The 23,149-nt window shown below is 38.6% G+C and overlaps 6 protein-coding genes across 8 annotated transcripts; all 6 read right to left on the bottom strand.

Annotated features, from left to right (window-relative positions):
* Positions 1 to 139: 139 nt before the first annotated feature.
* On the bottom strand, positions 140 to 5,299 carry LOC6582705 (WD repeat-containing protein 26 homolog). Its single transcript, XM_002008361.4, has 4 exons — positions 5,093 to 5,299; positions 2,911 to 3,916; positions 1,792 to 2,747; positions 140 to 1,734 (listed from the first exon to the last, which is right to left on the bottom strand). Exons 2-4 carry the CDS (start codon positions 3,409 to 3,411, stop codon positions 1,254 to 1,256), a joined length of 1,938 nt encoding a protein of 645 aa, XP_002008397.2. The 5' UTR covers positions 3,412 to 3,916; positions 5,093 to 5,299; the 3' UTR covers positions 140 to 1,253.
* A 428-nt stretch (positions 5,300 to 5,727) lies between these two features.
* Positions 5,728 to 7,237, bottom strand: LOC6582704 (lipoyl synthase, mitochondrial). The gene is made up of 5 exons (XM_002008360.4): positions 7,110 to 7,237; positions 6,720 to 7,052; positions 6,495 to 6,651; positions 6,375 to 6,432; positions 5,728 to 6,315 (listed from the first exon to the last, which is right to left on the bottom strand). The coding sequence occupies exons 1-5, from the start codon at positions 7,146 to 7,148 to the stop codon at positions 5,808 to 5,810; spliced, it is 1,095 nt and encodes a 364-aa protein (XP_002008396.3). The 5' UTR covers positions 7,149 to 7,237; the 3' UTR covers positions 5,728 to 5,807.
* Positions 7,238 to 7,917: 680 nt separating this feature from the next.
* LOC6582703 (neuronal membrane glycoprotein M6-a) lies at positions 7,918 to 11,461 on the bottom strand. Of its 2 annotated transcripts, none has more exons than XM_015162561.3 (4): positions 10,998 to 11,461; positions 8,846 to 9,005; positions 8,470 to 8,774; positions 7,918 to 8,401 (listed from the first exon to the last, which is right to left on the bottom strand). In XM_015162561.3, the coding sequence occupies exons 1-4, from the start codon at positions 10,999 to 11,001 to the stop codon at positions 8,124 to 8,126; spliced, it is 747 nt and encodes a 248-aa protein (XP_015018047.1). In that variant the 5' UTR covers positions 11,002 to 11,461; the 3' UTR covers positions 7,918 to 8,123. The 2 variants fall into 2 exon arrangements, with proteins under 2 accessions (XP_015018047.1, XP_032587228.1); XM_032731337.2 differs by lacking the exon at positions 10,998 to 11,461 and adding an exon at positions 9,435 to 9,829.
* Positions 11,462 to 11,804: 343 nt separating this feature from the next.
* LOC6582702 (serine/threonine-protein kinase PLK4) lies at positions 11,805 to 14,681 on the bottom strand. Its single transcript, XM_002008358.4, has 7 exons — positions 14,535 to 14,681; positions 14,372 to 14,467; positions 13,526 to 14,306; positions 12,988 to 13,468; positions 12,415 to 12,931; positions 12,220 to 12,357; positions 11,805 to 12,159 (listed from the first exon to the last, which is right to left on the bottom strand). The coding sequence occupies exons 1-7, from the start codon at positions 14,568 to 14,570 to the stop codon at positions 11,872 to 11,874; spliced, it is 2,337 nt and encodes a 778-aa protein (XP_002008394.2). The 5' UTR covers positions 14,571 to 14,681; the 3' UTR covers positions 11,805 to 11,871.
* A 1,209-nt stretch (positions 14,682 to 15,890) lies between these two features.
* LOC6582701 (cyclin-dependent kinase 12) lies at positions 15,891 to 21,857 on the bottom strand. 2 transcript variants are annotated; one of them, XM_002008357.4, is made up of 8 exons: positions 21,516 to 21,857; positions 20,163 to 20,863; positions 19,165 to 20,111; positions 18,913 to 19,084; positions 17,550 to 18,855; positions 17,097 to 17,485; positions 16,560 to 17,033; positions 15,891 to 16,499 (listed from the first exon to the last, which is right to left on the bottom strand). In XM_002008357.4, exons 2-8 carry the CDS (start codon positions 20,378 to 20,380, stop codon positions 16,340 to 16,342), a joined length of 3,666 nt encoding a protein of 1,221 aa, XP_002008393.2. In that variant the 5' UTR covers positions 20,381 to 20,863; positions 21,516 to 21,857; the 3' UTR covers positions 15,891 to 16,339. The 2 variants fall into 2 exon arrangements, with proteins under 2 accessions (XP_002008393.2, XP_032586841.1); XM_032730950.2 differs by lacking the exon at positions 21,516 to 21,857 and having other exon boundaries at positions 20,163 to 20,930.
* Positions 21,858 to 21,916: 59 nt separating this feature from the next.
* LOC6582700 (protein ARV1) lies at positions 21,917 to 23,054 on the bottom strand. Its single transcript, XM_002008356.4, has 4 exons — positions 22,814 to 23,054; positions 22,637 to 22,756; positions 22,450 to 22,582; positions 21,917 to 22,389 (listed from the first exon to the last, which is right to left on the bottom strand). Exons 1-4 carry the CDS (start codon positions 22,913 to 22,915, stop codon positions 22,022 to 22,024), a joined length of 723 nt encoding a protein of 240 aa, XP_002008392.1. The 5' UTR covers positions 22,916 to 23,054; the 3' UTR covers positions 21,917 to 22,021.
* Positions 23,055 to 23,149: the final 95 nt, after the last annotated feature.

Raw genomic sequence — 23,149 nt, 5'->3', positions numbered from 1 at the left:
AATCAAAAATCGTTCAATTATCGATAACAATGTTAGCGGAATTTTTCAAAAGTCTCCCTTCGCTACAAAAATTCCGATACATAAGCTTAGAATTAAACCATTTTCAATGCGTTTCGGGTATAAAAAAAAAAACAATAAATTGGAAAAAGACGGCAATATCATTTATTTTGATCAATGGTAAAAGTGTTTCTTTTTCCTAATGCATTATTACCAATTAATGTATGGTCAAATTTAAATTACATATGTATGTAAATAGCGCTATCATTATTGCATGTATTGATTATAAAATAAAATTGGGGGTTTGTTATATCAGTAATTTGGTTAAACTTTGTTAACAGCAAACACATCAGTTAGTGTCGAAACTAAAGTCTGTTTAACGTGGGATGCGACTACTGCCCTAAATCAATAAGTAATTAACAATTAAAAATGTATTAAAAGCCCGCTTGCTCCTATATTCAGTTAAAATTTGAATTATTACCGAACGTATTCAGTCTGATCGATATATTTAACCGAACGCAATGCGAATCGAAAGTTGACAAAGTAGTTAAAATGGCAAATGTTAAACAAAATGATTCGGCACATCTTGAAACTTGATAATAATTAAAAGCCAATACACAATACATAGGCATGTAAATAAATATACATACATATGGGTAATAAAGTTTAAAAAAATACTATTGTTTCTCGAAAAGCTTTGAACAATATCCATACATACGCGCATCTGGGCGTTTGTGTTTGTGTCCGATTATGTGTGAGACAATGTCAATGTACCTTATATAACTTTAATTCTAATTGTAAGTCATGCTGCTCATCCACATGTTTTTTTTTTTTGTAATGGCAGTCTTGTGTTTGTCGCCGTCCCGGCTAACCAATTGCAATTTCCAACTTTCTGCTGGCTGCTGATTGCTGGGACATGCGCACCACATTTAGATCGACATTGGGAGTTTACTTACGACTAATTCAGAGTAATCACGTACCTATTTATGTAGACTTACGCATTAGAGGATTTGAACACACACAAACATAGGAAAATATCTAAAGACTAATCGAAAGGGATGAAACTTAAACTGGATATTATATGATTGAAAGTTGATTGTGGTAAAAAATCGATTGCATATACTTTAGAATTAACAAGTATTCGTTTATAGCTATAGATTCTGACTTTTCTTTTTTGACTAATAAACCCCATTTTCATATTGCAAACCTCTACTGCGCAGACACCACATAAATAAAACGATAAGCGAATTGCGGGCTTAGGTCATGTTCCACGAGGACGACGACGAGCTGGATGAACAATCGTCACTCTCTGTCGTTGCATTGCTGCCCGTCGGCTTGGGGCCCCAAATGCGAACGGTGGCATCGTCGCTAGCGCTGGCCAGTAAGGACGGATAGACTGGATTCCAGGACACGCAGTTAACCGTCTTAGTGTGACCGATCAGCTTGGCCAACGGCTCCTCGCGCTTGAGATGCCAAATGTACACAACCTTATCCTCGCTGCCGCTCGCCACGAAGCTCTCGTTAACGCCGCCAAAGCAGGAGTGAATGGCAAAGTTGCTTTGTCGTATGCCCTGAAAACGACGCACCAGACACTTATCCTCGATATCCCATAGATGCAGGCCCTGATTGGACACGTTCAACAAGGCCAAACGATCGGCCGAATTGATGCTGAATGTCATAATTGGATGTGGTTCTCGCAGTATATCAAAGTCCGAGCGTGGGTTATCGAAATTGTAGCTGCAATGTAATTGTAATATTATAAACCAGGATGAGGTTAGATATGTTGATACTCACCCTCTTATACGATAATGATTATCGGCCGCCAATATGGTTTTGTTGTCTGCTCGAAAGGCGACGCTATTCACACGAACACCCTCCCAGGAGTCGATTAAAGTGCCGTTCAGATCGCACAGATATAGCTGACCCTTCTGGCCACCGCAGACAAAATGATTGCCATCACGGCTGAATGTGCCACAGGCCAGGCTATCATCGAGGGATTGCGAGAACTTGACAACCAGCTTGCCATCGTCCACATTCCAGATAAAGAGCTCGTGCGAGTCCTCGGTACCGCCCACTAGAATAAGCTTTGAGTCCGGACTCCAGCTAACGAAGCTAACGTTCAACTGCGCCTGACCGTCGAGCACACGACGATTTTTAAGCGTCAGTTTGTATGGATCTACATCCCAGATGATCACAGTGGAATCTTTGCTGCCGGTGGCCAGCTTGAGGCCATCGGGCGAGAACTTACAGAACCAGACCTCGTCACAATGATCGCTCAGCACTTGTATTGTTTGCATTGGAAAGCCATCTGTGGAGCAACAATGATCCGTCAACAGCGACACCGTCTGTAGATTTGTCTCCCAAGCCATATCGTGAAAGGGGCAGTCTTGGCTCTGCAGCTCCACCGCCTGCTGAAGCAGCGTGCGCAGGCGACGCGGCGACATCATCACCGATGGCGGCATAAATGTCTGCAGACGTTCCATCACAAGGGCACGCGATGTTATGCCTTTGCCCTCCCATTTGGCGCGCTGGTAGAGGTCGTGATTGGACGCACACATCATATAAGAGGATAATTGATGGACACGCGAAATGTTGTGCTGCAACGGCGTCAGTTCGCTACGCAGCACATGCAATGCATCCAACGGATTGCCATCATCCAAATGCTCCAAGTACTTTTGCTCTAGCAATATGAATTTCATCTCCGTTATTATCGTTGATGATTTGCCATTATCGATCAATGGCTCCAAGTCCTGCAAATAAGATCAAAGGGAATTCTTGAAGGCCAGCTTAACAAAAGAAAAGATGATTAGACATGAGCGAATATTTAGTATAGTTAATCCAGAGGTCTAAGACATCCGCATCTGTACAAAAATCCAATACATCTTCTTACATGGATTATTTAAAACATCCTACCTTAAGATCAGCATCGGCTTTGCTCCAGTCACCAACAAGAACATGTTCCCTGAACTTTGTGGCCGACGGGTGCTCCAAATAACAGTTGGATTCCTGCATTAAAGTCTTCACCGACTTCTCGAGGCCGACGTCTTGCAGATATTGGCCAATAAGCCGTATTATTTCTTGATTTGACTTGTCCAAATGTATGCCACTGTATCCACTGCTATTATTCTCTCGATTGTTCTCACCGTCCACCGCACAGACATTGTTGCTGCCATTGTTATTTGCTGCGAAGCCATTATGCTTTACATCATGGCCGTTTGTCGTATTATTGCTATGGCCACTCGAGGGTTGGGCAACCTCATCGGCTGCCCCGTCGCCCCCGGCGCCAGTGTCGTTGGTGACATTGTCGCTGCCAGCGGGCTGCTCCACAGCGGTGCTAGAACCACTGTCTGCGGTGCCGCCGGCTACTCCTTGTGCTGTGGAGGATGACAACGGCGCTGTACTCTGCATGTTCATGCCAGAAGCGTTGTTGTCGTTTATGCTGCTACTGTTGTTACTGTTATTAGTATTGCTATTGTTGTTGCTGTTGCAGTTGTGTGTGCTGGAGGCGTCCGTTGGGGACGTTGTGGAATTTGATTGCAGTCTATTGACGTCAGTATTGCTTTTGCTCTGCCGGCTCTGTTGTGGCAGTGATTCACTTCTGTTGCTCTGTAGCGCTGCTCTCGACGTAGACGCTGCGTTCGAGTCTACGACAGAAACTGAATTGGATCCACCTGAGCGACGTCCCTTTTTGCGCGGCGGCTGGTCCCCGGCTGAGGCACCAGTTGCAGCAGCCTTTCTGTTCTTTCTATCAATTTTGAGTACTTTTTAGGATCCGCACGGCAACAAGTAGCCACCACTCCACTCTTCCACACCTCGCCTGTCGACTGTCCAATCCGTATCGGCCTACTTATTATCTGTTAATCACCCGCCACGCTGACTGAGGATCTTGGGATCGTTGATAACAGTGAGCTCCGATCCACTGCCAAGAGAAAGACTATTAAATTCAATGTAATTGCAATCGAAGCAATTGTGAACATATGTTTATCTATTATATTAATATTATATAATACAATTACATTTATAATTTCTAGAACTCGGAAAAGTTCACGAAACTATTTGCTAATCATTGAGAATCCATTGTGAAAAAAAATGCGTATAAATTTTATTACGCAGCACACTCTAGATTTTCTTATCTTTCTTGCTTGCCATGTTTGCAATAAAAGGGATTATAGTATCTATATTTTTCATATTTCAATCTATTCAAATTAAATTGATGTTAATCTCTGCATTTGATCGGCAACAGTGTAGTTCGATTCATTTATTTAATTCACAAATACATATGCATCTAATAACTTTCACAGTTGCGTTTGTAAACCAACGATAGATTTTAGTATTAAAAATAAATATATGAATATTTATACATTTAATATTTAATAAATAATTGCACACCCATGCATATATACATTAACAAATTTCTATTGTATACACACGTGAATGTATGTGCGTGAATGTATCTTCATCAATGATGTACACATTATGTACCCCAATCGTACGAAAATTGGTGTACACACACATACATGCATACATACATAGGGGCCATGCATTTCTGCTGCATGTATGTGTTCAAATGCATTTACTACTGTAATAATACTGGTTCGGGTATGCACAGCCAAAATGAAGCCCGAACGCAATCGGGTTTTTGACAGAAACGAGCCGAGCACCGAGCTAATAGCCAAAGAGTGTGCCAGAAAGGGAACAATTGCATTCAAAACAAAAACAAAGTGGAAACAAAGCTGCTGTTGGTGAACACCAATACTTTTGCGCACTTGCGTTGCTCTTCCATGGTCGTCTTTGATGTAGTATACATATGAATATGTATTTATGTACATAGATTTGGTTGAATTTATTTACGACACACTCGTATAAATGTATGTATTTATTTTTACTTTTTAGCTACACTTGATCAGTTGGTTTCTCCTGCATTCACAGTTAAACATTAATGGGTTAAACATTCGTAGACTTCCTACTCTTTGTGTCGTACATACACACACACTCACACGCACACACTCTCCAACACAGTGTGTAAAAACAAAAACGCACTGCCACACATGCATACATATTCAGATTACATATGTATGCATGCATATGTACGTACACATAAATACAGCAAACTGCATACATATACAGCTTATTTTATTTCATATCTGCATTTCGTTTTCAACGTTCTGTGTGCAGACATTAGTATTTATTTCGTTTAGTAATTAGTTATTTTACAACGTATGTATTGCCTTATGAATTTACGCTGAACTTCTTTTATGCACTTTCAACTAAAAACAACGACAAATGGTCACACAATAGATAAAACGAAAAAAACGTAGCTTAAGTGTGCCCATATAAAATCTGAGGTCAAATAATAATTCAGTATTCTGAATATACTGTCTGAAATATTATTGTAATGATAAGCTATCAGTTACGAAACAAATGTTGTTAAACTATATTTTAAATTAAATTTGAATCGCATTCAAAGTATTTTTTATGTCAGGAACTTTTATTTGGTTTTATACAAATAAATTATAATACATAATACAAGACTGATCTAAATAGTCTCTATGCTTAATGTGATGATGACAACACTGTCACGGGCAGGCACTTGCCAAGTGTGCTGTTAAACTAACGGAATACATATGTACTTATATATTTTTGGTGTATGTATTTATTGTTTTATATTTCTAGGTCATAAATACATATACAATTTTATTCAATATTATAATTTGAATATTTCTTTTTAACAAGCTATATATTTAACAATCTATTAACAAATTCATATATGTACAAACACAAAAATTTGAATTAATCTGAGTATCATTCAATTAAACAGACTTTCTACGATTTGCTAGGATGCTCGTAATGAAGAACTCGCCAGCCTTGTAAGAGCTGCGCACAAGAGGTCCACTGGCAGTATAAAGAAAACCCAGCTCATTACCTCGCTGTTCCCAATGCTTAAACTTTTCAGGCGTAACATACTCTATGACTTTCAGATGTCTCTTTGTAGGCTGCATGTACTGTCCTAGGGTCAGGCATTCAACGCCAACCTCTCGTAAATCTTGCATCGTTTGCTCCACTTCTGCATCTGTTTCGCCTAGGCCCAGCATAATTGAACTCTTGGTGATGAGATTCGGATTAAAGTTCTTGGCCTCGCGAAGCACTTGAAGCGTTTGCCTATAATGAGCACGGCGATCACGCACAAATGGCGTTAGCTTTTCTACTGTTTCAATATTGTGTGCGTATACATCGAGACCGCAACTTGCAATTGTCTTCACACACTCTAAATCTCCACGAAAGTCGGGAACCAAGCACTCCACAAATATATTGGAGTTGCTGTAAGAGAAAAATGTTGTCATTTGAATATTAAAAGTAAGCATTTAATTGCTATTTACCGCGCTTTAATTTCCCGCACTGTCTCTGCTATATGTTTAGAGCCACCATCAGGAAGATCTGCGAGTCGTTTCAATCACTAGTTAAATATTCCTCTTATTGCTTAAATAACTTATCCTTACCGTCGCGATCCACAGATGTCAACACTATATAATCCAGGCCCCAGGATGAAATTGCTTTAGCCGTGTTCACCGGTTCGTTCACATCCAAAGGCGGAGGCGCTCGAGCTGTTTTCACCGAACAAAAACGACAGCCGCGTGTGCAAGTGTCGCCCATGAGCTGTAATCAACAAAATATGTGCTATCAGTTATTAGCTACCAGCAAAGGTCGCAGAGGTTGTTACTTACCATAATTGTCGCCGTCTGTGTGCTATGCTCGCCACCGCCCCAGCATTCGCCGATGTTGGGACAACGCGCCTCCTCGCATACTGTGGACAGTTTGAGGTCTCTCAGCTGAGACTTAATCTTAGCATAATTCTTGCCCATTGGGATTGTTGTCTTTAGCCATGGAGGCAAGCGCAATTGTTGGGTTTCTCCCTTTTCGCGACGCAATTTGCCATCGTAATTCTCCCAGTCCTCTTTAACACCGTCAGAATTTTGGATAAAATCTTGAAAATTTGGGCCTTTTGATAACCGTTCACGTATTTCTTCCAATTTTTCGACGCGTGTTGATGCTGCTCGCTGCAAAATAAACCAAAGATTAATTTTCACATGTATTTTTCGAATACTAATACTAACCACCAAAGTAGTCGTTGGAGTATTCAGTTTCCGCAACATTCTCGTTATAAAAGTATAATTTTTTTAATATATTCGCGTTTGTTTAATATCTTACGAAATAACTAGCTGGCAATCGATTGTTATCGATTCATCGCAATATTCTGAAAAGTTATTGGTGTATATTATTGATCGAAAATGGAAAGAAACACATTTAAAATAAACACTAACATTAAATCACTAAACATTTGGTTAGCAATCAAATTTCATATATATTTTTTATGAACATGTAATTAACTAATCGATAGTAAAATAAATGCAATCGGACCGCAGTTTTGCCGTTATGTTTTGAACCAGACCCACAATATTTAAATAAATTTTGCAGAAGTAAAAAGGCAAATTATTAAAAAAATTTTATTTGTATGTAATTATATACATATGAATATTATTATGTAATTAATGCGTAATTATATAAATTTATATATATATATATATATATATGAATAAGCATGCGCACTTAAGCATTTGCAAATATTTGATTGACCTTATATGAGCTATATAATTTTAAACAAAAAAACACAAACTGGCGTAAGAAAACATCAAGCTAAATAACATAAAGTTTAGATACTGAATTAGGGTGAGCTTAGCCAATTAAAAATAAACATTTGTGGACGGAAAAATATTCTTTCGTTCATAGTAAGAACATTTGAACATTAGATTAGTTTAAAACTTCTATTGGAATGTTTCGCAGTGGTGGGCAGGAAAAGTTACTCTGTGTATATTGTGATGTGATGTAGATGTATATATAAATACAGTCCTTAAGTTGTGTAAATTTGTGTCTTTGATGGGCGTTATTAGCCTAAATTTATATTATAATATATAGAATAATAAATTAACCAATAATATCTTATAGAACGAAACAGAATAATCAATTTTCGAATAAAAACAAAACTCCTAAAGCTATAGATGAATTTCGTTGCATTTCTGTGTCTTTGTGCCTCTTTGATGAAGCTTGAATCAAATAGTTTTAAATAAATCCTAGAAGCGATCCTTCGATGTTGCGCTATATTCCAGTTCGTTGAGATTTTGTATCTCCTGCAGTTCTTGGAACTTTTCATGGTCACGAATGTGCGCATAATTGGCCGAAAGGCACATCAAATAGTGCACCAGACTGAGAATAACCAAAAGTGTAGACAGCGTGGCCAAAATGAACATGACCTCAGCGTTCTCAACACCATCTTTGCAAAACGCTTTGATCTCATACTTCTCACACACCTTCATGTCCTCAAGCTTCGTATTTGGCGGAAACATGAAATCTGCAATTAAAGTAATTTTATTATTCTTTAGTAAATTTAGTTAAATATCTTTTGAATTGTCGTCTTACGGAATTGTGTCAAATCAATACAGCTCTGCGAATGCTCAACACTCGCACACATATTCCAGAACATGGTGTAAATGAACGTCACTATAACCAAGAAGCATAAAATGAGCGTCCACACGAAGTTAAGCAGATACGTAATGCCCATGAGCACTGCACAGGAGATGCGACCGCCGACGCGTGATCGCCACGCGCGGTAAACCTTATAGCGTGTCGCACCCGTTGCCAGAAAGCCCACAAACAATATCATAAAGCCGAGAGCAGCCATGCCAGCAGCAATTATGACAAATATCATTTGCACAGCCTCTATCCTGAAATATAAGCATATGAGTAGAATATAAGCCACAGTTATCACAGTATAAAACATCATTAAATAGCTTACCATATTAATCGGAGGTGAAAAACTTGATCCATCATAATAACTGTTAGTGAGGCTCCTCGATACATTGTGCCACAGAAGATGCCAACGCCCAGCAGACACATAAGCGTTGCTATTAGCGTTGCATAGGGTATGCGTGCCATACATGATTGGCAACAGTCCGCTAAAATTAAAATTAGAATTAATTCACAATAAAGAGCACAGCTCGCACTACAGAAAACAGCAACGAATATAATTACAAATACTTGAGCTTTGTTTTTAGACCATTAAAGTCATTGCAAGTTCTAAATTTCAGTGTTGGTAAACGGTACTGCAAAGTAAACTATGCACAATATGAACTGAAGCACATAATTTCCGCTTCTTCTTGTAATATACTGTAATAAGGTGACAAGATGGTGCGAGGTAAACATACACATATGAATGTACGCATGTGTGCATACACTCATATATAAACAACGAGATAGCCCTGATAAGAGCAGTGATAAGGCACACGAAATGCAGGTGAAAAACGAAAAAAATGAAATAGTGCGTAAGCCATATTCTGTGCCATGTAATATATACATATATGAACGTATATCAGCCATCGGCCTACCTTCACCACCCCGCTCAGTGTATCTATCCAAGGAGCGATCCGACTGGTAGGCACTGTGTCGCCGATTCTGGTAGGGATTATTGTTATAGGCACGCGTAAGTACCCCACCGTCGTCTTCGAAGTTCGTTTCGAGCAGGATTTCTTCGCGTGGATCTCGAATACGATCGCGATTATTGTTATTTCCTTTGCCAGACATGGTTCACAACAAATTATTTATTGAATTTGGTTTTTCAGACCTTGGGTTTCTTCTTCTATTTCTTGAAAAATGTTTTAATGCTCTTTCAACTCGCCCTGCATGGCTTTTTTCTTTCTTTTAATTAATTTAACACAAAATGTGATTCACGCTCACTTCGACGTCACCGAGAACAAACAGACTGAAGCTTCGCTCTCAGCCTGCGTAGTCTACTGGTGTGTATCCAGTGAGCCCTTGTCACTCAGCCAGCCATTCTGCTCTCTTCACATTCGACTTCGACTCCATTCACTGCTCGCCTCTGTGAGTATGTGAGTATGAGTTTCGATTTCGTGTTGAGCAAATTATCGTTCATTGTTGTTGCTGCTCGCAAGCACTGAGGCTCTGTTGGAGCCAGTTTTTTTGAAGAGAGAGAGAGAGAGAGAGAGAGAGGGAGAGACAACGAGCAACAAGAACTTTTAATCTCACACGCCTTATCAGTTTTACTCTCTTTCGATATTGGGCAGAGGGACAGAAGTTCTGTCACAGAACTGTTGACAATCTGCTAACTGACAATGGTCATTCGAATTCGAAATTTTACCATTGTTATTCTTATACAATTGTAGTCAATTAAAAGGTCACGTACAGAAAGTCACACACAAGTATACCTATGCACATACATACATATACATATGTATTGGTATGTATATATAAGTTACATTGTCAATTTGCAGTTCTTTATCCAATTGAAGGGATTAAAGTTACGCTAAAGTTCAGATCAACAATTTGGAATGAACTAATGTAAATTGTTAATATTTACTGAATGTTAATTTAAGCATTAAAACATAATCGACGGCAAAGATTTGAAAAAGCTGATTATATTTAAATGCTAATGGAAAGAATTCTGAAAATTTTTCGACTCTACAGAAATGTATGTATATAAGTATATTTCTTTAAAATCTGTAATTCTTCAGACTACTCTCGCTCATTGATTCCGCATAAGATTTTCAATACTATCGGTATTTCCTCAAAATTAGCTTTTACTTCTATTTCAGCATTTCTTTGAGATTAAAAAAATCAACTTTATATGTATTTCTACTTATACGTTCACTAATTTAACATGCATATAAACCTATTGACAATCTAATCCTATGAATTACAATTTGTAACCGATCGGACAATAAACACACAATTTACTCCAAAGAAGGGTAGCAACAGAAGTCGCATACATATTTGTCTGCTGTGGGTATGTATGTATGTGTATACATATGTCCGTATGCAAGTGCATTCAGCTTTGCATGTTTAAGAATCACATGCAAATGGAACTGCATCGCTTCTTAAAAACTAGGTCATTGAGTCTATGCATGAACGTTTAATCTTGATGTAAAACTTACGCATTTTGTTTCCTTTAGATATCCGTTTCTTTAAATCAAGTAATAGTTTTAAATCGAAAGCAATTCAAGCAGCTTTGTTGGCAGGATATTGCGCGGGCTTGAAATTTCAGTTGTTTACAGTTAATTTGTTTACATGTGTACAAACGTAATATATTTGGGCGCGTATGTGTGTATTTCGCTGAATGAATGTGGATTAAGGTGTGTTGGTACGCACGAACGAAGTCAACAAAAACCAGTTTTTAAGCTGTGGGCCAGACTCTGAGCAACTAAGCCATAAGAGTTATGCCAATCACTAATAAATAAGTGGGGTTGTATTGCGCTTTATGTTTTGTAAATCATTTGAGCTATATATTTAACTTTTGTACTTTTTTCACGCATTTATTACTGAGCTCGTAAGCTCAGAAATAAAATAAATCAAAACTTAAACCAAACTGTGCAGCACTGTCGAAAACACTGAAGTTGTGTGTATGTACAAAAAATACTAGTGATGTTAAAATCGTATCGATTTCTTTTGTATATCGATATTTAAGTGTTTAAAAAACGATGTTTTTAAACTAGTCAACATGCAACTTTTTATTTAATTTAATAAATTAAATTTATTTGTATATTTTTTTAATATATAATTTCACGCTCAATATATAATAATAATAATTTTTTTTATATTGTATTTTATATAAAAAGTTTCCGTCTCAGACAGAAGTTGAAAATAGCAAAGCATTTATATTATTTTTCATAAAAATATTTATATCAACTGCTATCAAAGTAAAATTTATAAAATATATATTCATACAAAACATGTGAGCTATCTTAAAATACAGAAAATAATTTTACTTTTACTCTTAAACAAAAAAAATTTTAAACGGTGGGATTATATCTAGATTAGCATGCGATTGTGCCAAGGTGCCGACGTCGTCGGCTTTGAGTTTATCGCATTGCAGTCAAACTTTTTGCCATTTAGTAAAGGAGCACACCTCAACTTCATCTGCACCTGGGGCAACTGGGAGACTCGCTCCCTGACAGCCAATGGCAGGTCGTCATGGTTGGGGAAGTGGGTGGATACCCCATTAGGCTGCGTATATGTTATGCCTCCACCCTGAGATTCTGGTATAACGGAAATAACTGATCCATCATAGAATTGAACTTGAACAACTCCATGGGACAGCTGAAATGAGATACAAATTAAAGTAAAATTTCTTTAGGTATCATAAAAACCAAAATCTACCTCAGTGGCAGTGCCAATGCCTTGGATATTTAATCGCTTTATGGGCACATTTTGCTGAGCAGCTAACATCTGAGATCCAATCAAATCATTATCACTGCGCATCGAAGAGATGGTGCTAATGGAGAAGTTGATTGAGCCCTGCAAACGGAGAATAATATTAAATCAAGGACTAATTGGAATTTGATATTTATTTACCTGCTGCGATTTTGGCGTAGAGTACATAAAATTGGTTGTATCCCTCAGACTTTCCGAGCGTTGTGTGGGCAACACTTCTGCAATGGGTCTCCTTCCAATTGTGACTGGAAAGCAAGTATTGCTACCTGTTTGTGCCAGCTCCAGTGCATTGCAGATGCTTAGGCAGTGGGCGAAGCATTCATTGCTATGTTCAATCAAACGTTTCGCCTCGCTACTTGTGTGATCTGAGAGCAGTGCACCGCTGGCATCATACACTTTAATACCTTCACTGGGAGACTTGGTCAGCTTTGCGCCAGAATAAAAGCTCATCTCGAAATCGGCCATGTTCTCCATTAGATGACATTTCGCCAATTTGCTAAAATAAGTTACCTTTGGAGTTTTACTCTTTACCAAGCCCACGAACCGCGCTGCATAGACGTATTTCTTCCAGTGTTTGCTAGGCAAGTTATCATAAGTGTAAGCATTATCCGTGCCGTTTGCGTGCAGCTCCGAAGGCTTCTCTCTAATGGGCAATCCGCTGAGAGTAAATATTATATTAAAACTCGATTCTCCATTTTTTCTACTCTTTCTTACCGCCCAGGATCCGGTTGATAGATTATTATCCGGCGCCCGTCGTTGGAAATGCGACATATATCAACAATTCGATCTTCATTCATTCTACTTTTGCATTTTATAAATTCGATGACTACTTCGCCATTTGCCACAATGCTCATGATGGCATTCTTGGTCTTATAGCGCGTTGGCTGCAATCGAAGCGTGTTTAATGGTGGCACGGATATGTGCTCATTATTAGCTTTAACGTCTGCCGGTACAGGTGCAGGAGCAAGCGATGGCGTTGAGTGCACCAAGAAATTGCCCTTTTGTGTATTTGGCCCCATTCGCTGCCAGTCCATATCCGAGTTGTCCACCGCCTCTGTCGACCCTAGCCTAAACGCTGCATACTTCGGTTTTTGATTTTCCTGGTAGTAGCCAAACTCCTCCTGAATCTGTGGAAGCATTTGTGGCATGGATTGCTGTTCCACTGAGCGTAGCCGTTGAGAGTTCTTTGAATCATCTAAGAATAGTCAGATTTATTAAAAATGATTCTAAATTGTTGCGTTGTTGTACTCACTGCTCGCAAATGTCACAATGCCACTATCGCCGCTGGCAATGCTTTGACCATAACAATCTACTGATGAGCCTGGCGTTGTGTAGGATATTGTGCTGCCGCCTACCTTTAACATGAATGGATGCCTGAGCACCTGCTCCAGGGAGATGCGTTCATGCGGATTCTTTCTCAATAGCTTGTCGATTAAATCGCGTGCTTCATAGGACAAATGTGATGGCATTGTATAGTCGGAGTGTACCACTTTATTAAGTGTTGACTGTACAGCGTCTGTGTCGAATGGCGGACGTCCCACCAAGAGCGTGTAAAGCATGCAGCCAACGCTCCAGAGATCAGCGGGCAAACCATGGGACATGTGTGACACAACTTCCGGGGAAATATAGTTAGGAGTACCACACATGGTCATGTGTCGTTCGTCGGGCCTCTTCAATTGGGTTGCCAGACCGAAGTCGGCGATTTTTACGTGCATATCCTTGCTGAGCAGTAAATTGGAAAGCGATATGTCCCGATGCATGATGTTGTGCGAGTGCAAGTACAGCAAACCATCTACAACCTGCCGCAGTATAGACGACGCTTCGTCCTCAGTGAAAGGACGCTTCATTTGCTGGTTCATGTAGCGATGCAGTTCACCATTGTCGGCCAGTTCTAAGATTAAGTAGACATAGTTGGCGTCCTGGAAAAATGTGTACAGCTGCAACACCGATGGATGCTTCAGCCTGGAATGTATATCGACTTCTTGTCTAACGCGATTCGATAAGCCTGAGCCCTGTATGAGCTTCTTGTCAATCTGTCCACATTTAATTACAAATTAATAGAAATTTTTATGCCATGATGTTTATATTATGCATTTACCATTTTAATTGCCACATTTTGATGGGTACGCAGGCATTTTGCCTTGTAAACACAGGCGAAGCCTCCTTTACCCAGCAGGTGCTGTACTTCATATTCCTATAAACACAAATATTTATTAAAATTGCATTATGCACCATCAAATTGTATGTGTTCATTAAATTACATCGATGGTTTCTCCAAAATTTCGATATGGCAGCATAGTTTACTTTGATTTACATTCACTTTTTATTCTTATTCTCATAAATAAACAATAACAAGCCAAACACATTTAAAAAGAAGAACGCCAATTTGCTAGTGTTGGGAAATACCAAAGACATATTTATGCAGTAGACGCTGCAATTGGCATACTGACTTGCTATCGATATTAATAAGATTTAGATCATACTATACATTTGTCATCGAATATCTTTTTTCAACGACTAAAAACGGAACAGATGAAGTTCTGCAGATAAAAAATAAATTACTAAAATTATAGCTAAAAGGGGATTTAGAGATCGCAAATATTGTTAAGCTAAAAATTATATAAAATGAATACAAATCTCTTGTTTAATTACTCTTGAAATAATATTTAAAATATAAATAATTTTTAGACATTAGGCAACTTTATTTAGACCCATTAACCGTTTAAATACAGAACTCTAGCACTAATTAAATAGTACATATTAATCCACAGTATTACTTTTCCCCCGTTCAATTCTGACCTTTATCAAACACAAAACTCGAATTATTATATTTTAAATAGATTTCGTACGCAATGTTTTAAATAATGCATTTTGTGTATATTTATATTGTATTAACGGCTTTACAGAACAATGTATTTGTGTTTGTGTTTAAATATGACTTGGAAACCAAATTCTTCCATTTGATTTGGATTTTATTGGAGAGAAAGGTGCGTGTTATTGGGAATTCCGACCTTATGATTTTTACAAATTTTCATAATTCAAATTGCACAAATTTGTTGTGATCAATTTATCTTCAGTCTCACACAGATTTTCTTTATTTTATAGTTAATTTGTTATACACATATATTTATTCTTAACCGGCTTTGTTTATGTATTAAAAAATATAAGCTTTTTAAAATATCTGTATGGGTGATTTTTGTTGGTTGTTATTTTTCGTACACAATTACTTGATAAATTCATCATTAACTTTACAATTTTATTTAAATACCTAACAAAATAATCTTTTATAGCTTTATATGGACAACATGAGTATGTTGTTTAAACTAATTAATACTATTATTACTAACTTATTTATAGCGTTATATAATTATGTATATAATATGTATGTATATATATATATATATATATATATATATATATATATATATATATATATATATATAAATTGATAGATATATATAACAATTTATTTAATGCTACAATGCTAACCTTTAACTGCTTCAAAGCTTCGCGTTGCTCTTCAATTTGTTTGTTAACTAAAATATTTTTTAAATAGTCAAATTTTATAACAGAATAAAAGTCAATGTGAACTAAACAAACCTTGACACACACATTGATTGATAGTGTTATTTCTCATGCTCATTGTTTATTGCCAATATGTATTTAAGATATTATACTAAGCATTAGAAAAATTATAAACAATTTAGTTTGCAATGGGTTATTTGATTGCATATAGTATATATATATATTACAATATTACACACCGGTCAATTCGAAATGCTCTTTTGTTTTCTGTTGTTGATTTCTTTTTTTCTTTCTTTTTTTTAGCAATTCATCACTATTTAAATATAGTCTTAAATTAGTTATTTTGTTTAAGAGACGACTTAAAGAATAGAGTGCTTTGGTAGAGCATGTCAACCCGAACTGCCTGCGAGTCTCCCTGCCAACTATTTATAATTGATTATAATTTTTGATGGTATTAACTTTGCCACCAGGCACACTCCACTTCCTCTCGCTGTTTATAGTCTTCCTCTTCTTCATTGTAGTATGAAGCATAGAGTAAATGCTAGGCATCCCCTACCATCGCAGCGCCGTGCTGCTGATACTTAGCTGAGCAAATGACACCTGGTGGCAGCGACTCTTGCTGTTCGCGCAGCTGGCGACGCCGCTTCTTGCTCCAAAGCTCATGACAATCCTGCCATGTAGGCAATTGTGGTGTTGGCATTCTGTTAAGTTACGAATTGAAATAATTTCATTCTGTGCTCAATATATAACAAATTACTCACTCATCGGGATTGATGTTCTTCAGCCAAGGTGATCTGAGTGCATCTTCCGCAGTAATGCGTTTGTCCGGATCTAAGTCAAGCATTTTATCAAGCAGATCAAGCGCAGATGTTGGCATAAACTCAAAATCTTCACGCAAACGTCGACGATGCGTCTTCTTTTGCTTAAGCGTGTGAAAGAGTGGCAGCTTAATTACATTTGGCCAAACGGCGGGAACCGGTGAACCACATATTTTGGATATTGTCTCTAGTTGAGCCATTTCTGCATTTGCCTGAAATAGTGGGCGCTTCAGGAACAGTTCGCCCAATATGCAGCCACATGACCACACGTCTATTGACGGTCCATAACGTTCCTCGCCAAGCAGCAGCTCCGGCGGTCGATACCAGAGTGTTATTACTTTGTTCGTATACGGACGTTCACGATCCTCAGCATTGTACAAACGGGCCAATCCAAAGTCTGCCAGCTTGACTTTACCCCTAAAATACGAATAATTATAATTTTAAATAGAGAGATTAAAAAAGTCAAATTTATAATCATACTTATTGTTCATTAAAATGTTGGAACACTTGATATCTCGATGTAGAAAATTCTTTTTGTGACAGTAATTGAGGCCATCCAAAAGCTGTTTCATAATGCTTGCATTGTTCTCCTCATTAAAGTCAACCATGCCCGATTCTAGAAGGCCCATGAGATCGTGGTCCATATACTCAAATACCAGATAGAATGAACCCTTGTCCTTGCGAAACTCAACTGCGTCCTGTTTGTCCGTTACGATTTCATGAAGGTTCACAATGTTGCGATGATTAAGTTGTCTTAATATTTTTATTTCGCGTACAGCCGTTATGGGAAAACCTTCCTTTTCGTGTTCCAATCGCACCTTTTTCAATGCTACCATATCATTGGTATGATGATCGCGTGCTTTGTACACCTGAAACGTAAATCAATATACGATCAAATTTATCTAACATTCAAGAAATGTTTATCGATATTACCTGTCCGTATGTACCCTCGCCAATCTGTGCAATCACTTCGAACACATCCACACATCGTTCGCCCCAATCCCTGACATTGTTTCGCGAGTCGCGTCGATTAAGTATCACTGGTCGTCGTCGGGTGGCAGTATGTGATGTATTTGCATTGGCACTCACATTTAAGCTGTTGCTGTTGCCACTGGGTGTATCAAAGTCCTCGGGACTGTCGATGACATCATCGTCGCCACTTAACTCCTCGCTGCCCGGTATGACGGGCGGCATTGGCAGGTTCAAAAGGCTTTTATTTACATTGGCATTAAGGCTGGTGTTTAGATTTTTGTCGTCTGGGGAAAACTTCTTTGTTGATTTCGGCGTCGCTTGCTTGCCTACATCTGGAGGAGATGGCGTTGGCGCGTTCTCTAAATCAGCTACAGTCATGCCAGGTGGCATGGGTAAGGCCGTAAGACTCTTCGGTTTTTGATTGGCATTCATTTTAAAGGTCAGTGAGGCTATTGCTGGGGAGGCATCTGTTACATCTCCGGTACCAACAGTCGAATTCAACTTTAATGCCTCCGTATCTTTGTTTGGCATTGGAATGTTGTTCAGGTCCAAATCAGGCTTAGCACCACCACTGCCACCGCTGCCAGCAATTCCGTTTGGCGTTGCACCAGCGGAGGATTGAACTGCCATATAAGGTGCTGATCGGTTGTCCGCAACGTTGGGCGTATTCCCATCTACCGAGGAACTGTTTTCGTTGATAGTCAAAGCACCGTTGCTGTTGCTGTTCTCTTCGTTTCGCTCGATGATCTCTTTAAGAGCCTTTTCCCGCTTATGCCGATCCTTAACCAGCTCAGCAAACAAGCTAGTCTCGCTTATCTTTTTGATATATTTCTCGCGCTTGTACTTAAGATCCCGCGAGGCTGGCGAACGAGAGCACGACCCTGAGCTACGACTGCTTCCCGAGCTAGGAGAGCGTTTGCGACTGCTGTTGCGATGATGCTGATGACCCCTAGGCGATCGTCGATGGTGATGTGAGGTCGAGGCCGAGGCGCCCGCTGGTGACGGTGGAGATGACTCGTAATAACGCGAGCTTTGTCGTGGAGAACGCGAGGAGTAGCGATCATTGGAGATGCCCATGCCACTACCCGAGCCTCTCTTGGAAGACGTCCTCGTCGGCATTGGTGGCGAAGGCGAATGAGGTGCGCCATATTTGCTGTGATTATGGCGACTATTACTTCGTTGACGATACATGCTACTGTTACCCGATCCGTTGCCTCCTCCGCCAGGTGAGAGGCGACTGCGTGACAGGCGATGAACACTAGGACTCCTAATCATAATACTTCATTAGCATATGCTGCATTAGATTGCGTACACAATTGCCTACCTGGACACCCTCCGCGAATATCGGTCTCTGCTGTATCGTTCATATTTAACAGAATGGTGCCTGCCGTGCTCATATGGGACCATAGACGAAGACATAGATACATCTCGTCCATCGCCATACTTTCGTCGCTTATGCGGTGGCGTGCTTGGTTGATGGTGATAGCGATCCAGCTCTGTAAATCAATTGAGTTAGTAGTCTCTCCGATCAAAGGAAAACCATAAATTACCATGCCCTTCACTTATATTCGCTTACCTGGTGAGATGCGTTTCAACTTTCTCGCATCGAGACTGCTGACCTGTCCACCAACTGAACCACCTGAATAACGAGATGTATACGCATTGCTTGATCTATGATCATCTTTCAAAGGACTCTGTACATAACGAGAGTTGCGCGAGTCACGTGCGCTGCTTCCGCCACTAACCCCAGCGCCACCGCCAGTGGATGGATGCGAGTGGCTCAGCAACTGTGGTGGAGTGCGCGGAGAAGTGGCATAACGCTGGCTGCTACTGCTGCCACCAACTCCACCTCCGGAACGTATCTGTGGGGATCGATGTCGACTGTTTGTGGTTTTGTTCATTACCGTCACCTGCAGACTGCTGCCTAAGGGAGTGCTTGGAGCAGCGGTTACTTCGCCATAGTAGGCGTTATTACTACTATTGGGACGTCGGGCAGGCGGAGTGCCCACTGATATGGGACTGCTTTGACTGTCTTTGTGAGGAGTGTACGAAGGCACAGATGCGCTAACTGTACGCTCGGCACTTTTGGCTCGATTCGGCGCCGTTGGCGGCGTGTATCGGCTATGCCTGTCCAGCAACGAATTGAGATTGCTGTCCGATAGGGAATCTATGCTTGAGTATGACTTCGCTCGCTTCTTCTTGCGCTTCTTGGACTTCTTTTTTGATTTGTGCTTATGCTTGTCCTTCTTCAGTTTTTTACGCTTCTGCCGTTTCATTTCCGCCTCCAGCTCATCCGTGTCTATCGTATCGCTAGACATGTAGAGCTCCCGATCCCATTGTTCCTCCTTTGAGCTCTTGACTGGCGTCAGACTGACTTCGCTGCGATGATGATGATTCTGTTTCTCGGGGACAGAGCCGATGCTTACCCTACTACCGCTACTGGCAACAACTGAAACTTGTCGTGATCTTGAACCAACTGCAAGAATCGAGCCCATATCCTCACTCTCGTCATTGCGTCTTTTCCTAAAAAATAACAGATTGTAACTAAATTCATATTTTCTTATTAATTATTACCTGAAGTCATTGTTCCTGGTAATGCGCAAAACGGCATCACAATTCTGTTTTCTTAGCTGATTTTCCGGTCTTCGATTGGAAGCGTTTAATGTTGCTGCTCCTCGGCCAGCTAATGCAGCATCCGAGTCGATTTCTCCAGTTTCAGGATCAGAAAAATCCTCCGAACTAACGTCGGAATATTCCACTAGCGCACTCGACGCCGCAGACGACGAATGCATTTTCCACGCTTGCTTATATATATATAAATATATATATATAAATGTGTTCCGATCTGTACTTATCCAAATTCACAATTTTTTGTTTATTTCACTCTATTCACTTGTTAATGTTGAGCTCCGTCCTTCGCGACTTTGAGTACTTAGTGCAGAGTTTTACAACAAAACTCGCAAACACAACCGATGTAGCTGACATTTGAGTTGACGCTCTACGTGATCTTTGCCTTACGGAGTTATATTAATAAATGTATGTACAATTATGTACATATGTGTGTATCAATGCGGTCGTCGGTCGGTTGGTCTGTTGATTTGTAATTTTCACTTTTTGCTTATAATATTTACATCGTTGCATATGTGAAAGCAGAAACGTCAGACCCTCTTTAAGTTGAATCCAATATTTATCATAACAGCGAAAACGGATAGAGTGCTTATACAGGAGGCACTCCCGACAATAGACTTTTATTATCGTCGATAACGTTTTAGTCGCTTAAAATGAACAAAAAAGAAATTTGTCACTTGCCATTTTTAAGGTTATATTTTATGTGTGACCAATCTAGATGACAAGCAAAATACCATAATTGTATATTTTAAAAAAATGCATATCATATAGGCTACATTGCATGTTTGCATTTTATTTTGAAAATGCAAAAAAAAGTATTAAATGTAAAAAAATTAACTTTATCAAATAAATATTTTGCGAATGGTTTTGATTCCAAATGTTGTACAAATTAAGAAGCATCACAGTCAATTTGTACGAAATTGCTTCAATTTTGCAACGCATAGAATACTTTTTCATTTAAATAGAAAGTCTCACATATCTAAATTATTTTAAAAAAATACTATATTTAACCGGCCACATTGCAAGCTTAAATGAACTGTCATATTCATATATAATGCAACTTTAAATCAAAGTTTCTCATTTATTAAGTACGCAACATACATAGATAGTAAACTAGATTTTTTTAATGTGACAAACAAATTATTTACGTCGATAAGTAAGAAACAATTTTACTTGCGCCGACAATGTAGCCCAACATACATGTGTGTGTTAATACACGCAATGTCCCATGTACACATATTGATATACATGTATTTTTATGTATGTATGTGGGTCATTTTATTTGTTCTATAGACTTACCAATATTTTATTTTACTGTCTGCACTTCACTTTCTGTTCTTTTTTTCTTTATATACTTGACATGTTTTTGTAATACACGCACTCACTTGTTGTGTTGCGTCTTACATTATTAAATAACACGTTTGCTTTCTTTTTAGATCATTAGAACACACATTACGTGCCTAAAAATATGCGTAGATATTGATTTACTTCGCGATATTTGTTACCAAATTGAAATTATTTATATTATGATAATAGTAATGATTTCGCAAGAATTATTTTCAATTTTTCATAATGAAAATAAGCAAAATAAGCATTTTAGAATTCTCATCAAATCTGCATGCGACATTGACAGAGCTCGGCCGATTAGTGCAAGTACCAGGGCTGTAGAATCGATAAAACTAATCAAGAGAGACCAGTGGTAATTTTTAAATACTGAATAGCTTCAAGTACTGATTATATTTAATTCATGCAACACAGACTTAAGTCATTTAATTATCTAACCATTATGTCTATAATTATTATTGTTACAATAAATATAATTCCATCTCAAATGCTGCCAAATACCGAACATACTCTTTAGTAGCAAAGGCACAAATAACCAAAAATATGGTCAGCCCTCGAAGATGGCTATTGCTAATACCAACTACATTGTAAGCCATTATTAATGAGCAGAGATGATGCCCTGTGACCAACATATAGTGCAGATTCCGTCCAAAATCTGTTGTATTACTACGCCACACCAATATGGGTAGCAGGAAGAACTTTGAGAAATTGGAAATGGCTACTACTTTTAAAATAATCAATGTAACAGATGCTAATCCAGTTTTAGCCAGCTGTCGCATATTGAGAAGAGCAGTAATAAATAATAGCAGCAGCGTTATAAAAAGGTATTCTGTAAATGGTAGATATATGTAAACATATTTCAGTAAATATCAAAATTTGTATACCTTACCACCAATGTTATGCAGTGTGCACATGTAAAAGCCCTTTTCATGTAGTGCAGTGTTAGATCCATCTCCCCGCTTCTGTCTGCATAAGGCAAATGACTCCAATAAGAGGACAACGAGTGAAATCTTCCAATACAGCTAAAAAAGTTATTTTATTTATATTATATTGCTTTAAAATATTGACGACTTTACCTTAAAGTTACCATTGCAAATCATGTGTCGAAATGCGGCGGAAACAAGAAGCAAAGCATCTATCAAGATTATGAACTCTTCGACTTCTATGTACTTATCAGTTATCTGATTACATTTATCCTAATAAATTCATATGAGTGTTAGAATATACGTATTGTTAGTGCGAAGCGTACTTACACAGTGGGTCGGCTTAACAGTATTACTATATTTTTTAATCAATTCGCGTGCCGGATTGCCACAGCTGACGCAAACATAGTTTTTCCTATTTTCACTAGACATTTTAATTCAAAAATGCTTTGTTTATCAGATTTCGTAGCTCCATGTTAACAAAATAAAAATTAGTCCAATCAGCTGATTCGGAGTTGACAATAGTCTTAAATATCGATAAACACCTCATTTGACAACGATATTTATATTTTTCTCAATTTAAGTAAATTGTAATGAAAACATATATACATACTGCAATAAAAGCAAACTAAATAATTTTATTTGACAATTAGTCAGACATACTTT

The sequence above is a fragment of the Drosophila mojavensis genome, unplaced genomic scaffold (assembly GCF_018153725.1).
Source record: "Drosophila mojavensis isolate 15081-1352.22 unplaced genomic scaffold, ASM1815372v1 contig_74, whole genome shotgun sequence".
Classification (NCBI taxonomy): Eukaryota; Metazoa; Arthropoda; class Insecta; order Diptera; family Drosophilidae; genus Drosophila; species Drosophila mojavensis.
This window is presented reverse-complemented; position numbering and strand designations above follow the sequence as displayed.